This window comes from Balaenoptera musculus, chromosome 2 (assembly GCF_009873245.2).
Source record: "Balaenoptera musculus isolate JJ_BM4_2016_0621 chromosome 2, mBalMus1.pri.v3, whole genome shotgun sequence".
In the NCBI taxonomy this organism is placed as follows: Eukaryota; Metazoa; Chordata; class Mammalia; order Artiodactyla; family Balaenopteridae; genus Balaenoptera; species Balaenoptera musculus.
The window spans coordinates 27,585,145-27,600,904 of NC_045786.1; the positions used below are offsets into that span (position 1 = coordinate 27,585,145).

At 60.5% G+C, this 15,760-nt stretch overlaps 1 protein-coding gene across 1 annotated transcript in view; it reads right to left on the reverse strand.

Moving 5' to 3' along the window:
* LOC118889002 (phosphofructokinase, platelet) overlaps positions 1–15,760 on the reverse strand; it is a 73,902-nt gene that overhangs the window by 9,792 nt on the left and 48,350 nt on the right. The window contains exons 14-16 of the mRNA XM_036840550.1: positions 14,010–14,080; positions 12,370–12,457; positions 11,606–11,758 (exon numbers count right to left, since the gene is read on the reverse strand). Coding sequence (XP_036696445.1) covers positions 11,606–11,758; positions 12,370–12,457; positions 14,010–14,080 — 312 coding nt within the window. The remainder of the gene's footprint in view (positions 1–11,605; positions 11,759–12,369; positions 12,458–14,009; positions 14,081–15,760) is intronic.

Sequence of the window (15,760 nt, forward strand, 5' to 3'; positions counted from 1 at the left end):
TTTAGTCGGCAAAGGTGGGCTCACCCCCCGGGCTCACCCCCCCCCTCCCAGAGAAAGAGAAGCTGGGTGGGAAGTGACGCAAACTTGAGCTGACGGTAAACTGGACTCATTTGTCCTGGAAGATCGGATGGGGTCCCCCTTCCGTTTCTCCTTGAGGGGGAAAGACAGACCCTACGGGTTCCACCTGATGGGCTGTCTTCTTGCGGCAAAGAAACAAACCACGACTGCAAACACAGAAGCTCTTACTTCCATGACAACATTCAGTCCGCTGTCACAGCCCACGCTCAGGTCTGTGCCTGGGACGTTGTTGCTAATAGTGGCGGGCACCACGCAAACGAGGACACAAAACTCCGGGTAGCTATCGCACTCCTTCAACAGCCCAGCGAGCTGTGGAGAGCCTGAAGCAGGATGGGTACGGAGTCAGAGGGAACGTGCATCCATGCGGTCAAAGGGGACACAGAAGTGGGGGACCTGGGGTGCAGGAGGGGAGACGCAGAAGTGGGGGCCCAGGGGTGCAGAGGGGGACAGAGCAGAGGGGGGATATGGAGTGCAGGAGGGGAGACCCAGCAGTGGGGGGATGTGGGGTACAGGAGGGGGTCCCAGCCGTGGGGTTACGTGGAGTGCAAGAGGGGGGGCCCAGCAGTGGGGGGACATGGGGTGCAGGAGGGGTGATCCAGCAGTGGGGGGGACATGGAGTGCAGGAGGGGAGACTCAGAACTGGGGTGTCTGGGGTGCAGGAGGGGGGTCAGCAGTGGGGAACATGGAGTGCAGGAGGGGAGACTCAGAAGTGGGGCACCTGGGGTGCAGCAGGGGGAACCCAGCAGTGGGGGTACATGGGGTGCAGCTGTTGGGAACCAGCAGTGGGGGTCCAGAGGTACAGGAGGGGGGACCCAGCAGTGGGGGGACATGAAGTGCAGGAGGAGAGACTCGGACGTGGGGGGCCCATGGTGCAGCAGCGGGGACCCAGCAGCGGGGGGACATGGAGTGCAGGAGGGGAGGCTTAGAAGTGGGGGTCCTGGGGTGCAGGAGGGGGAACATAGCAGTGGGGGGACATGGAGTGCAGGAGGGGAGAGTCAGAAGTGGGGGCCCTGGGGTGCAGGAGGAGGGACCCAGCAGTGGGGAGACACGCGGTGCAGGAGCAGAGACTCAGAAGTGGGGGGACATGGGGTACAGGAGGGGAGACTCAGAACTGGGGAGACATGGGGTGCAGGAGGAGAGACTCAGAAGTGGAGGACCTGGGGTGCAGGAGGGGGGCCAGCAGTGGGGGACATGGAGTGCAGGAGGGAAGACACAGAAGTGGGGGGTCCAGGGTGCAGGAGGGGGGACCTGGCAGTGGGGGAGCATAGGGTGCAAGAGGGGGGACCCAGCAGTGGCGGGACATGAAGTGCAGGAGAGGGGACCCAGCAGTGGGGGGACATGGGGAGCAGGCGGGGAGCCTCAGAAATGGGGAGACATGGGGCGCAGGAGGAGAGACTCAGAAGTGGAGGGCCTGGGGTGCAGGAGGGGGGACCCAGCAGTGGGGGCACATGGAGTGCAGGAGGGGAGACTCAGAAGTGGGGCACCTGGGGTGCAGCAGGGGGAACCCAGCAGTGGGGGAACCTGGGGTGCAGGAGGGGGGCCCAGCAGTGGGGCACATGGAGTGCAGGAGGGAAGACACAGAAGTGGGGGGCCCAGGGTGCAGGAGGCGGCACCTAGCAGTGGGGGGACATGGGGTGGAGGGGAGACTCAGAAGTGGGGGGCCTGGGGTGCAGGAGGGAAGACGTGCAAGTGGGGGGCCCAGGGTGCAGGAGGGGGGATCTAGCAGTGGGGGGACATAGGGTGCAGGAGAGGGGACCCAGCAGTCAGGGCACATGGAGTGCAGGAGGGGAGACTCAGAATTAGGGAGACATGGGGTGCAGGAGGAGAGACTCAGAAGTGGGGGGCCGGGGGTGCAGGGGGGACAGAGCAGTGGGGGACATGGGGTGCAGGAGAGGAGACACAGAAGTGGGGGGCCTGGGGTGCAGGAGGGGCACCCAGCAGTGAGAGGACATGAAGTGCAGGAGGGGAGACTCGGAAGTGGGGGGCCTGAGGTGCAGGAGGGGGTCCCAGCCGTGGGGAGACATGGGGTGGAGGAGGGATGACACAAAAGTGGGGCACCTGGGGTGCAGGAGTGGGGACCCAGCAGTGGGGGGACATGGTATGCAGGAGAGGGGACCCAGCAGTGGGGGGACATGGGTTGCAGGAGGGGAGACTCAGAAGTGGAGGGCCGGAGGTGCAGGGGGGGACAGAGCAGTGGGGAGACATGCAGTGCAAGTGCGGAGACTCAGAAATGGGGGGACATGGAGTGCAGGAGGGGAAACACAAAACTGGGGTGCCTGGCGTGCAGCAGGGGGATCCCTGCAGTGGAGGGACATGGGGTGCAGGAGGGGAGACTCAGAAGTGGGGGTCCTGGGGTGCAGAAGGGGGAACCCAGCAGTGGGGGGACATGAAGTGCAGGAGGAGAGACTCGGAAGTGGGGGGCCCAGGGTGCAGGAGGGGGGACACAGCAGTGGGGGACATGGAGTGCAGGAGGGGAGACTCAGAAGTGGGGGCCTGGGGTGCAGGAGGGGGGACCCAGCAGTGGGGGGACATGGGGTGCAGGACGGGAGACTCAGAAGTGGGGGGCCTGAGGTGCAGGAGGGGGTCCCAGCCGTGGGGAGACATGGGGTGGAGGAGGGATGACACAAAAGTGGGGCACCTGGGGTGCAGGAGTGGGGACCCAGCAGTGGGGGGACATGGTATGCAGGAGAGGGGACCCAGCAGTGGGGGGACATGGGTTGCAGGAGGGGAGACTCAGAAGTGGAGGGCCGGAGGTGCAGGGGGGGACAGAGCAGTGGGGAGACATGCAGTGCAAGTGCGGAGACTCAGAAATGGGGGGACATGGAGTGCAGGAGGGGAAACACAAAACTGGGGTGCCTGGCGTGCAGCAGGGGGATCCCTGCAGTGGAGGGACATGGGGTGCAGGAGGGGAGACTCAGAAGTGGGGGTCCTGGGGTGCAGAAGGGGGAACCCAGCAGTGGGGGGACATGAAGTGCAGGAGGAGAGACTCGGAAGTGGGGGGCCCAGGGTGCAGGAGGGGGGACACAGCAGTGGGGGACATGGAGTGCAGGAGGGGAGACTCAGAAGTGGGGGCCTGGGGTGCAGGAGGGGGGACCCAGCAGTGGGGGGACATGGGGTGCAGGACGGGAGACTCAGAAGTGGGGGGCCTGGGGTGCAGGAGGGGAGACTCGGATGTGGGGGGCCCAGGGTGCAGGAGGGGGGACCTAGCACTGGGGGAACTTGGGATGCAAGAGGGGGGACCCAGAAAGGGGGCACATGGAGTGCAGGAGGGGGGACCCAACCGTGGGGGGACATGAAGTACAGGAGGAGAGACTCGGAAGTGGGGGGCCTGGAGTGCAGGAGTGGGGACCCAGCTGTGGGGAGACATGGAGTGCAGGCGGGGAGACTCAGAAGTGGGGGGCCTGGGGTGCAGGAGGGGGGACCCAGCAGTGGGGGGACATGAAGTGCAGGAGAGGGGACCCAGCAGTGGGGGGACATGGGGAGCAGGCGGGGAGCCTCAGAAATGGGGAGACATGGGGCGCAGGAGGAGAGACTCAGAAGTGGAGGGCCTGGGGTGCAGGAGGGGGGCCCAGCAGTGGGGGACATGGAGCGCAGGAAGGGAGACACAAAGGTGGGGCAACTGGGGTGCAGCAGGGGGAACCCAGCAGTGGGGGGATATGGGGTGCAGCAGGGGGGACCCAGCAGTGGGGGCCAGAGGTACAGGAGGGGGGACCCAGCCGTGGGGGGACATGAAGTGCAGGATGGGAGACACAGAAGTGGGGGGCCTGGGGTGCAGGAGGGGCGACACAGCAGGCGGAGGACATGGAGTGAAGGAGGGGAGACACAGAATTGTGGGGCTCAGAGTGCAGGACGGGGGACCTAGCAGTGGGGGGACATGGGGTGCAGGAGGGGAGATTCAGAAGTGGGGGGCCTGGGGTGCAGGAGGGGAGACTCAGATGTGGGGGGCCCAGGGTGCAGGAGGGGGCACCTATCAGTGGAGGAACATGGGGTGCAAGAGCGGGGACCCAGCAGGGGGGCACATGGAGTGCAGGAGGGGGGACCCAGCCATGGGGAGATATGGGTGCAGGAGAGTAGACTCAGAAGTGGGGCCCTGGGGTGCAGGAGGCAGAACCCAGCAGTGCAGGGACATGGAGTGCAGGAGGGGAAACTCAGAAATGGGGCCCTGGGGTGCAGGAGGCGGGACCTAGCAGTGGGGAGACATTAGGTGCAGGAGCGGAGACTCAGAAGTGGGGGGACATGGGGTGTAGGAGGGGAGACTCAGAATTGGGGAGACACAGGGTGCAGGAGGAGAGACTCAGAAGTGGAGGACCTGGGTGCAGGAGGGGGGTCAGCAGTGGGGGACATGGAGTGCAGGAGGGGAGACACAAAAGTGGGGCGCCTGGGGTGCAGGAGGGGGGACCCAGCAGTGGGGGCACATGGAGTGCAGGAGGGGAGACTCAGAAGTGGGGCACCTGGGGTGCAGCAGGGGGAACCCAGCAGTGGGGGAACCTGGGGTGCAGGAGGGGGGCCCAGCAGTGGGGGACATGGAGTGCAGGAGGGAAGACACAGAAGTGGGGGGCCCAGGGTGCAGGAGGCGGCACCTAGCAGTGGCGGGACATGGGGTGGAGGGGAGACTCAGAAGTGGGGGGCCTGGGGTGCAGGAGGGAAGACGTGCAAGTGGGGGGCCCAGGGTGCAGGAGGGGGGACCTAGCAGTGGGGGGACATAGGGTGCAGGAGAGGGGACCCAGCAGTCAGGGCACATGGAGTGCAGGAGGGGAGACTCAGAATTAGGGAGACATGGGGTGCAGGAGGAGAGACTCAGAAGTGGGGCCCGGGGGTGCAGGGGGGACAGAGCAGTGGGGGGACATGGGGTGCAGGAGAGGAGACACAGAAGTGGGGGGCCTGGGTTGCAGGAGGGGCACCCAGCAGTGAGGGGACATGAAGTACAGGAGGGGAGACTCGGAAGTGGGGGGCCTGGGGTGCAGGAGGGGGTCCCAGCAGAGGGGGGACATGGGGTGCAGGAGGGTAGACTCAGAAGTGGGGGCCTGGGGTGCAGGAGGGGAGACCCAGCAGTGGGGGTACGTGGAGTGCAGGATGGGGGGCCCAGCGGTGGGGGGACATGGAGTGGAGACAGGGAGTCAGAAGTGGGGGGCCTGGGGTGCGGGAGGGGGTACAGAGCAGTTAGGGGGACATGGGGTGCAGGAGGAGGGACCCAGCAGTGGGGGTACATAGAGTGGAGGAGGGGAGACTGAGAAGAGGGGGGGCCTCGAGTGCAGAAGGGGAGACCCAGAAGTGGGGGGACATGGAGTGCAGGAGGGGGTACCTAGCAGTGGGGGGGACATGGGTTGCAGGAGGGGAGACTCAGAAATGGAGGGCCGGAGGTGCAGGGGGGTACAGAGCAGTAGGGAGACATGCGGTGCAAGTGCGGAGACTCAGAAATGGGGGGACATGGAGTGCAGGAGGGAAACACAAAACTGGGGCGCCTGGCATGCAGCAGGGGGAACCCTGCAGTGGGGGGACATGAGGTGCAGGAGGGGAGACTCAGAAGTGGGGGTCCTGGGGTGCAGAAGGGGGAACCCAGCAGTGGGGGGACATGAAGTGCAGGAGGAGACTCGGAAGTGGGGGGCCCGGGGTGCAGGAGGGGGGACACAGCAGTGGGGGGACATCGAGTGCAGGAGAGGAGACTCAGAAGTGGGGGGCCTGTGGTGCAGGAGGGGGAAACCAGCAGTGGGGGGACATGGAGTGCAGACGGGGAGAGCCAGAAGTGGGGGGCCTGGGGTGCAGGAGGGGGTATAGTGCAGTTGGGGGGACAAGGGGTGCAGTAGGAGGGAACCAGCAGTGGGGGTACATGGAGTGGAGGAGGGGAGACTGAGAAGAGGAGGGGCCTCGAGTGCAGAAGGGGAGACTCAGAAGTGGGGGGACATGGAGTGCAGGAGGGGAAACACAAAATTGGGGCACCTGGCGTGCAGCAGGGGGAACCCTGCAGTGGGGGGACATGGGGTGCAGGAGGGGTGACTCGGAAGTGGGGGGCCCAGGGTGCAGGAGGGGGGACCCAGCAGTGGGGAGACATGGAGTGCAGGAGCAGAGACTCAGAAGTGGGGCACCTGGGGTGCAGCAGGGGGAACCCAGCAGTTGGGGGACCTGGGGTGCAGGAGGGGGGCCCAGCAGTGGGGGACATGGAGTGCAGGAGGGGACACTCGGAAGTGGGGGGCCCAGGGTGCAGGAGGGGGGACCTAGCAGTGGGGGGACATAGGGTACAGGAGGGGAGACTTAGAAGTGGGGGGACATGAAGTGCAGGAGGGGACACTCGGAAGTGGGGGCCCAGAGTGCAGGAGAGGGGACCCAGCAGTGGGAGGACATGGAGTGCAGGAGGGGAGAGTCAGAAGTGGGGGCCCTGGGGTTCAGGAGGAGGGACCCAGAGGTGGGGAGACATTCGGTGCAGGAGCAGAGACTCAGAAGTGGGGGGACATGGGGTGCAGGAGGGGAGACTCAGAATTGGGTAGACACGGGGTGCAGGAGACTCAGAAGTGGAGGACCTGGGGTGCAGGAGGGGGGCCAGCAGTGGGGGACATGGAGTGCAGGAGGGGAGACACAAAAGTGGGGCGCCTGGGGTGCAGAAGGGGGGACCCAGCAGTGGGGGGACATGAAGTGCAGGAGGGGAGACGCGGAAGTGGGGGACCAGGGTGCAGGAGGGGGGACATAGCAGTGGGGAGACATGGGGTGCAGGAGGGGAAAGTCAGAAGTGGGGGCCCTGAGGTGCAGGAGGCAGGACCCAGCAGTGGGGAGACATGAAGTGCAGGAGGGGAGACACGGAAGTGGGGGGCCTGGGGTGCAGCAGGGGGGACGCAGCAGTCGGGGGACATGGAGTGAAGGAGGGGAGACACAGAATTGGGGGGCACAGAGTGCTGGAGGGGGGACCTAGCAGTGGGGGGACATGGGGTGCAGGAGGGGACATTCAGAAGTGGGACACCTGAGGTGCAGGAGGGGGGACCCAGCAGTGGGGAGAAATGGGGTGCAGGAGGGGTGACAAAAGTGGGGCGCCTGGGGTGCAGGAGGGGGGACTCAGCAGTGGGGGGACATGGAGTGTAGGAGGGGAGACTTAGAAGGGGGGTACATGGGGTGCAGGAGGGGAGACTCAGAAGTGGGGGGCCTGGGGTGCAGGAGGGGGCACCCAGCAGTGGGGAGACATGCGGTGCAGGAGCGGAGACTCAAGTGGGGTGTCTGGGGTGCAGAAGGGGGAACCCAGCAGTGGGGGGACATGAAGTGCAGGAGGAGAGACTCGGAAGTGGGGGGCCCGGGGTGCAGGAGGGGGGACACAGCAGTGGGGGGACATCGAGTGCAGGAGAGGAGACTCAGAAGTGGGGGGCCTGTGGTGCAGGAGGGGGAAACCAGCAGTGGGGGGACATGGAGTGCAGATGGGGAGAGCCAGAAGTGGGGGGCCTGGGGTGCAGGAGGGGGTATAGTGCAGTTGGGGGGACAAGGGGTGCAGTAGGAGGGAACCAGCAGTGGGGGTACATGGAGTGGAGGAGGGGAGACTGAGAAGAGGAGGGGCCTCGAGTGCAGAAGGGGAGACTCAGAAGTGGGGGGACATGGAGTGCAGGAGGGGAAACACAAAATTGGGGCACCTGGCGTGCAGCAGGGGGAACCCTGCAGTGGGGGGACATGGGGTGCAGGAGGGGAGACTCGGAAGTGGGGGGCCCAGGGTGCAGGAGGGGGGACCTAGCAGTGGGGGCACATGGGGTGCAAGAGGGAGGACCCAGCAGGGGGGCACATGGAGTGCAGGAGGGGAGACTCAGAAATGGGGTGCCTGGGGTGCAAGAGGGGGACACAGCAGTGGGGGGATATGTGGTGCACGAGGGGAGACTCAGAAGTGGGGGGACATGGAGTGCAGGAGGGGAGATTCAGAATTAGGGAGACATGGGGTGCAGGAGGAGAGACTCAGAAGTGGAGGGCCTGGGCTGCAGGAGAGGGGACCCAGCAGTGGGGGGACATGGGGTGCAGGGGGGAGACTCAGAATTGGGGGCCCCGGGGTGCAGGCTCAGGCGAGGGTTCCTGACCCGGCACACCACGGGGCCAGGCAGGCGGGCAGCAGAGCGGGGCCGGGGCGGCGCTGGGTTAGGGCTGGAGAAAACAGCCTGTCCCTTTCTTGGCATCTGGGAGGAGGTGAGGGCAGCCACTGGGGGTGGGCGCTGGGGGAGAGCTTAGGGGCTGGGCCAGTCTGCTGGGACCCACATAGGAGACGCAGTGCCAGCTGCCACAGCCCTGAAGGCAGAGCTTGGGGAGCCCCCTCCCCTCGGGGCCCTGTGAATCTCACACAGAGCAGCGCTGGGTGCCCTGAGCCCCGAGTTGGTTGGGATCCCAGTGAAACTGTTGGCTCAGATGTCAGAGAAGCGGGCCTTCTCAAGCACAGGTCTGGGTCCGGATCCCCCGCCTCAGTGTTAGTCAAAGTGGCTCATTACTGACCCGGGTCCCTGAAGCCACAGCTCCAAACACGGCCAGATGCTCAGCAGAACGCGTGCGCGATGGGCCTCCGCCCCGTCCGTCTTTGTTCCTCCCGCCTAAAACCACCTCGGGGTGCCTTCTGCAGGAAAATTCACAGGCAGGATGGACCCAGGCCTCCCAGAGGGCTGTGCGCCCTGCCCACCCCCTACTCTTCTCCCCATCCATTCCCTAGAGTCCCAAACAGGCCGGGTTTCGGAGGGCTGCAGCCCAAGCACGCGTGGATGGAGGACCCGCGGGGGGTTAGTCCAGGGAGTGGCCGGGAGGAAGGTGAGGGGCTCCAGGGGGTTGCTCACCTGCCTCTCGCTCCCTCCACCCGGCCTGGCTCCCAGTCCCCACACGGACCCTCCTCTGCCCCAGCGCAGCTCAGGACCACTGCAGGGCCGCCCGGATCCGGACGTGAGCCCCACAGTTAGATGGACTCCTGGGCTGTCTGAACCCCCGCCCCCGGGACACTCTGGGTCAGGGGGCACATGGCGTACGGGGCGGACAGGGGCGCCGGCACCTTGAAATCTGACGGCGGTTCTACACCTGCAGGTGCTCTCCACCCTCTGGACACCATCACTCCCCTGCTTTTCCTCTGATCTCCAAGAAAACGGGAGGGACACTGGGGGCCCGGGGAAAACCCTGTCCAGGACGCAAGCCCGAGGTCCTGGGAGCGACGCTGAGCCACCCACACCGACGTAATTCAGGGCCACCAGCAGAGCTGCAGCCACGGCCACCTCCCGGGGCCCGGGCAGCACCGAGGTCGCTTCAGCTGTGGTTCTGAAGGGGACGAGCGTGCTGGTTCTGAGGAGTAGATGCAATGCACAGCCTCACCCTGTGGAGTCCCTAAAAACCTGCCCTGAGGCGTTAACTCTGCCCCAGAGATGCCGGGACCTTACGAGGCATTAAATCCCCCGGCATCTGTTTCGGGTGACATGTCTGTAAGCTCAGCACACAGGCTGACAAGGAGTAGGTGACAAGAGGACAGCGGTTAAGTGTCCAGAGGATGTGACAGCTGACCACATGAGGCCACCTCGGGGTCCTCACCCTAGGCCCTGGGGACATTCTGGCCACCTCAGGCCCCTCCCCCAGCACGGTCCTGCCTGCTGCCCCACTTCTTGTAAGTGTCCGGCCCAGCCGAGGTCCAGCCCGAACCCAGGCCTCCTAAGAGCCTCAACCTCACTGTGGCTTAACACACACAACCCTGGGAGAAACCCAGAGACTTCAACACGCCAGCCCGGCCTTCTGTCCCCCCAGCTCCAGGATCTCACTGAGCAGGCCTGGGGAAGCTCATCCTGACCACCGCCTGACCATCCTTCATGAACCAGAACAAGACACCCTACTTAGGCCCTCAGAGCATCACTTCCACCCACCTTGTAAGGACGGCCCTGGCCCAGTCACAGACAGGCATTGCCCACTTTACAACTGTGAGCCCGGCTCCGAGAAACTCGTATGAATAAAAACCTAAATGTAAAGGGTCGCGTAATAATCTCAAAATCCCTTGAAGGGAAGCAGGATGGATCATTTGGAATTTTCCCTGGACTTATTCTGGTTTTCAAATTTTCAACAACACACGTAAGAAATCTTTATCACCTGGAAAAATCATGCTTTGTAGCAGAGGAGCCTGGAATTATAAAGTGGGAGAATCCCGTCCTGCCTGAGGGCGCATGAAACATCACAGGGCGGGAGCACCGACCTTGGTCAGGACCCACTGACGACTGCTCCCCGGGTCCCCACCACCCCAAGGGGGTCTAGTTAGGTGACAACTAGGAAATGAACTTCCGCTGCTTCTACTGCAAGCATGGAGTGAGCATATTCAGATCCAGCTATGCAGGAGGAGCAGTAAGACAGTGACGACATTCATTTTGCCACAGACATGACCTTTCAACTCAGAGCTTGAGCATCGATCAGGAGCTGAATTAGTCCCACAGCAGCGAAAGCACAGACGGTGTCACCGGGGAGGCACAAGCAGCGGCAGGCAAGAGGGCAGGGACGCGGGTGAGGAGGTCCAGCGTGGGGACACAGGCGACACCGGAGGGCTTTTTAGTAAAGAAACTGCGGAAAGTTTAAGAGGCTCAGGAAAGCAAGAAACAAGCATTGCTTACCACGTAAATTCTATTTTAAAAGCTTTTCTTTTATCTACCAGCACTATAGAGACAGATTTGATGCCATGGGTTTAAGGAAAAAAGCTTAGAAAAACAGTCACAAGATCTACGTCTTGCAAGGAAAATAAAATGTTAGAATTTACTGAAAAATTTTAGATGCCGAATTTTTTTAAAAAGGGAGTGATGCATTCTGTGTTAGATACTGATCTTCAAACTCCAGTGTGATTTCCCAAGCGTGATTTACAAATACAATGATTAAGAGGTATTTCTGTGTTTTGTTATGGCCTTTTGGCTAAAAAAAAAAAAAAACCAAAAACACATTCAAATAACATCAATATTATTTTCGATGTGCTTTACCGTCCCCGTCCACAAAGGGGAAGATGAGGGTGAGGCTATCGGCTGAAACCAAAAGTAATACGATGGTTTAAAAGAGGATTCAGGTCAATGAATAAAATCATAAAATCTTTAGTCCAGCTTCTACCCTCGAATATCAAAGCACGGGCCAGTGGACCCAGGATTTATCACAATAATGTGTTTTAGGCTTTTGATAAATTTAGCTCAGCCAAAAAAAAATAAAAGGCATTTAAATGAATATCCACGTCACTGTGACCCAAAACTACCCGCGCTACAGATGACGTCACCCTGGCCGCGGCACAGGAAAACAGTGGCAAAAGATCTTTGGAAGCCGAATCGGTGATTGTCAGACTTTCTTTTTTTTTTTTTTTTGGCTGCGTCAGCATGTGGGGTCTTAGTGCCCCACCAGGGATCGAATCCGCGTTCCCTGCATTGGAAGCGCGGAATCTTAACCACTGGACCTTTTTTTTTTTCTTTTTTTTTTTTTTAACTTTTCAGCAAACCACCCTAGCGCCCTGGTTCTGTCTCGAGTGCACAGGTAGATAAAAGCGGGCCAGGCGCCCTGGGTTAGGATTCGCGGCACCTGCTCTGCTGCCAACACTCACGTCGGTGATGGTGTTGAGGGCGGTGTCTGCCCCGATGCTGAAATCGGAGCCGGGCACGTTGTTGGAGACGGTGGCGGGAACCATGACCATGGGGACGCAGAACTCCTGGTGCTTCTCCCGGGCGGCCGACAGCTCCAGCAGCCCCAGGTAGGCCTGCAGATGAGTGTGTGCGGTTGTGGGGATGGCACGGGGGTGGGGAGGGAAACACATCGCCATCACGGGCAGCGCTGCGCCCAAGGTGAGGCTGCAGGCATCGTCCCGTCGGGGTGAGACTAAGCCGCTCATGGGCGAGAGTCTGACTGTTTGAGGTTCTCACATTTTCTTTAAAGGAAACAGGTCATCATGGGACTGATCTCGGCTGAATATCAAAAATGAAGGTGGACAGTCCAACATGTAGTTAAAAGATAATGATCTGGCCCCATCACTGCCCTCCTCTCCGAATAGCCAATGGGCTTCCAGTTCAAGAGAGAAGGTCTTCTCTACAGACTCGACAGAAGTGAGAACTCCCTGAGCGGACGGACCCCAGACACGGAGTCGAGGTTTCGCTTCCCGATCGAGTCCCTTTACACAGCTGGGCCAGTGTCTGTCCCCGAGTGCTGCCACCTCTCATTCTCTGCATCACCATTACTCAGTGGCCGCTGGGCCCGAGGCTGCATGACCCCCGGTCACACCGAGGGACAGACGGCACGATGCTTACGGGAGCTGGCACGGGGTCCCCACCCAAACCGACAGCGCTAGCCAGCCAGCAGGGGAGCAGAACGTACCTCGAATCCACCGATCATCAAGAGCGCGTTGATGCCATGGATGCGCATCTGAGCGGCGATGTCCTCCAGGTACTTCCCAGGGAGGGTGCTGGGGACGGTTCAAGGGAGGGGCAGTCAGGCAGGACCCCTTGGTGCCCCACCCTCCGAGGCTGAGCTGCACGGCACCGAGGGACAGGGGCATGTCCGCTCCCTCATCCACGCTGCTGGCGGACAGAGGGGCTGGGGAACCACACGCGGCAGAGTAGCCAGCAGTCAGGTCTCAAAAGAGGGTCTTTTCAAAAGAAAAGGGGAAGAAACTTTGCAGCTGTCCAACACCTGGATCTCAAAGAACCCTGCTGCCTGGTTAGGAAAAAAAATGAACCACAAAAGCTTTCAAGTGTTCACAACGATAATTGGATGGAAACTTCCAGTTTTTGAGTCACGTACAGAGTACATGTACCTTACCCCATCTAAGCTCATTTAAAGTCACCTCCACGCACACTTGCTCATGTTGTCCCATTTTACCACCTGTTCAAACGCGGCCGGCAAGTGGAAGAGACAAACGATAGTCAGCCGGACCCCGTCCGGAGACCAGCACCCACCCCGATCTTTCCCTTGTGCTGTCTGGGGAATCAGGGGGCTTATACTTGGGGTGGACGTAGAGAAGTCATAGGGCCTGGGTGGCCAGGGCACATGAGTGGTCATGATGTCGACTACAGGGTCCCTGCCAGCGTCTAAGCGTCGTGAGAACACGCTGCCAGCTGGCCCCTCCAGCCACCCCAGAGTGGCCCCGGGGTGGGGCTCGTGAAGCAGACCATGCTGAGGCATTACAGTTGGTGGGAAGAGGCGTAGGAGGCAGCCGATAGGGCCCTGGCTCCTAACTGGAGCTCCGCTGTCAGAACACCATCCCCCGAGGGCGCTGGGGGGTGACGGGACCAGAAGAGCTGTGGAGAACTAGGCCAGCTCCACAGATTGCTGGGCGACGCGGGCACCCAGCTTCACAGCAGGACAGAGGCTGGGACGATTCCCCTGCACAACAAACAGGCTAACACGCATACGGAGCGCAACACTCGTTAGGCTTAAGTACCAAGTACTTTCTTTCCACGTTAAAAAGTGCCACATAGTGACGGCTGCACCCTGAGGTCAGAGAAGAAACAGCTTCGTATTAAATCAGCGCCTCGGGAACACACCCCATCCCCGGCTGTGCCCGAGAACAGAAGCGGCTGCACTTCAGAAACGTGTGGTTTTGTGTGGAGCCCCCCAGGTCCTCCCTCCGGCTGTGGGGACCTGGCGGCTCAGGCCTGCAGTCCCCACGACACTGAGCCACCATCAATCCTGTCTACACAGCAAGGTCACCGCAGCTCAGACATCCCTGTCTGCATCACCTCAAGCGAGATGAGGGGTTTCTGCCACCACTGGGTTCTTCAAATCAATGGAAACAAGGAATTATCAGAGGAAGCCATTCCCAGGTCCCCTGCTTTGTCTCTTTTTAAGGCCACATCTCATCAACTCCCCAAAACACAACCCGGGTCCCTCCCGGACCGGAGCCAGGACGTGAACCAATTCCCCCTGGGTTCCTTTACGGGAACTTAAAGCAGCAACATCTGCACCAGCTGCTCTCCGCAAGAACGTTCAGGTCAGAATCAAGACAGGAGAATTACCGTTTTGTCCCAAGAATGGAGCCGCCTTGGCCGGTCCAGCCGCCGACATCTGCCCAGCCAATTTCCTTTATCTAACGTGCAAACAGAAAGAAACAGCTGTAGCGAAAAAGAAAAAGGAATTAGAGAGCTTTAAAAACAGCTCAGATGTCCGCACCTCTGACAGGCTTCGTGTCTGTAAGGATTTGAGAAATGTTAGGAAACGGCTTTCATTTCAAGGCTGAATGAGCTGCGGCCTGAACCGGATTCTAAGGCTCAACAATTAGGAACACGGACAGGCAAAGCCCCCCGCATGTAGGAAGGACCCTGCATGTTGTTCCCCGCCATGCCTATCAGAGGCACGCTTTAGTTAGCCAAATCCCACCATTGCGAAGTAAAAGAAAAATTAATATTACAGTTTTCTTAATTAAACTGAGATTAAAAAAGCACTTCTTAAAAATTGAGAACCACCTACGAGCACCGATAAATGCCCACTAGGTGTTTGCACAACACCCCACAGCCATAACAGCAAAACGCTTTCCCTTCCCCCTCACTCACACACTCGGGGCGGCCACAGTTTGGAATATCACCAGCCTCCAGACACGCACCTTCGCCCAGGTCTCCTGAAGGCCCCGCACGGGGTGTCACCTGCTCATGGGCACCTCCCACTCCATCCAAGTCCCAGCGCCTCTCAGATCTCCCATGTCCCTCAGTTGCAACTCATTCCTGCCTCCTTTCTTCACACCTGTGCACACTTAGTACTACAGCAAATCCTATTGGCCAGGCCTTCAAAATGCACCCAGACCATGGAAGACTTCTCACGGACTCCACCGTCGCCAGATTGGACCAAGCCCCCCGCATCCTGCCTGGGCTATTGCAGAAGTCCCCCAACTACTCTCCTGCTCCCCTACTCCTGCCTCTTATGGAAATCTGTCAGAATGCACCACACCCCTGCTCCAAACCCTCTTGTCTTTTCAAAACAAAGGCCAGACCCCTTAGGATCACCTACAAACCATCCGGCCCTCGCCTCCTTTTCCCTCACCCGCTTCCCTCCTTTCCCCTCGCCCCTCTGCTGCAGTCACGTGAGCCCCTCCCACCCGACCCCCCAACAGCTCAGGGCCTTTGCACCGTCCGCCCTGCCTGGGACCAAGGTCCGGTGTCCCCGAGGGCACTCGCTCAGCCCTTCACATGTTGGTCAGGGGTCACCTCCCAGCAGCACTGGCTGGGGGGCCTCAGTGAAGACACCCATGGCACTCCAACCTCCTCCCCTGCGTCTTTTTAGCCCCAGTCACGTTCTGATATGCTGGAGAGTTCACTCCATCGATTTTTACCTCTGTCATCTCCCTCCCTGAGATGCAGGGAGTCTTGTCTGCGTTCTTCACTAATTTGGTTGCACAGCCTAAGAACTCAGTAAGTAGCTGCTGAGTCACTGGGTGAATAAACACAGTCGCCCCCTTATCTGCAGGGAGTGTGTTCCAAGACCCCCAGCGATGCTGGAACCCTACATATCCATCTTTCCCTATACGTACATGCCTAGGATCAAATTTAATTTATAAATAGGCGCAGTAAGAGAATATCCAAATTGCCAGCATCACCTGTCTTGCACTTTGGGGACGTTATTAAGTAAAGTAAGGATCACCTGAACTTAAGCACTGCCATACCATGAGGGTCGATCTGATCACCAAGTGACTAACGGGTAGATACCCTGGACGAGAGGATGATTCATGTCCCGGGAGGACAGAGCTGACAGTTGGAGATGTCATCACGCTACTCAC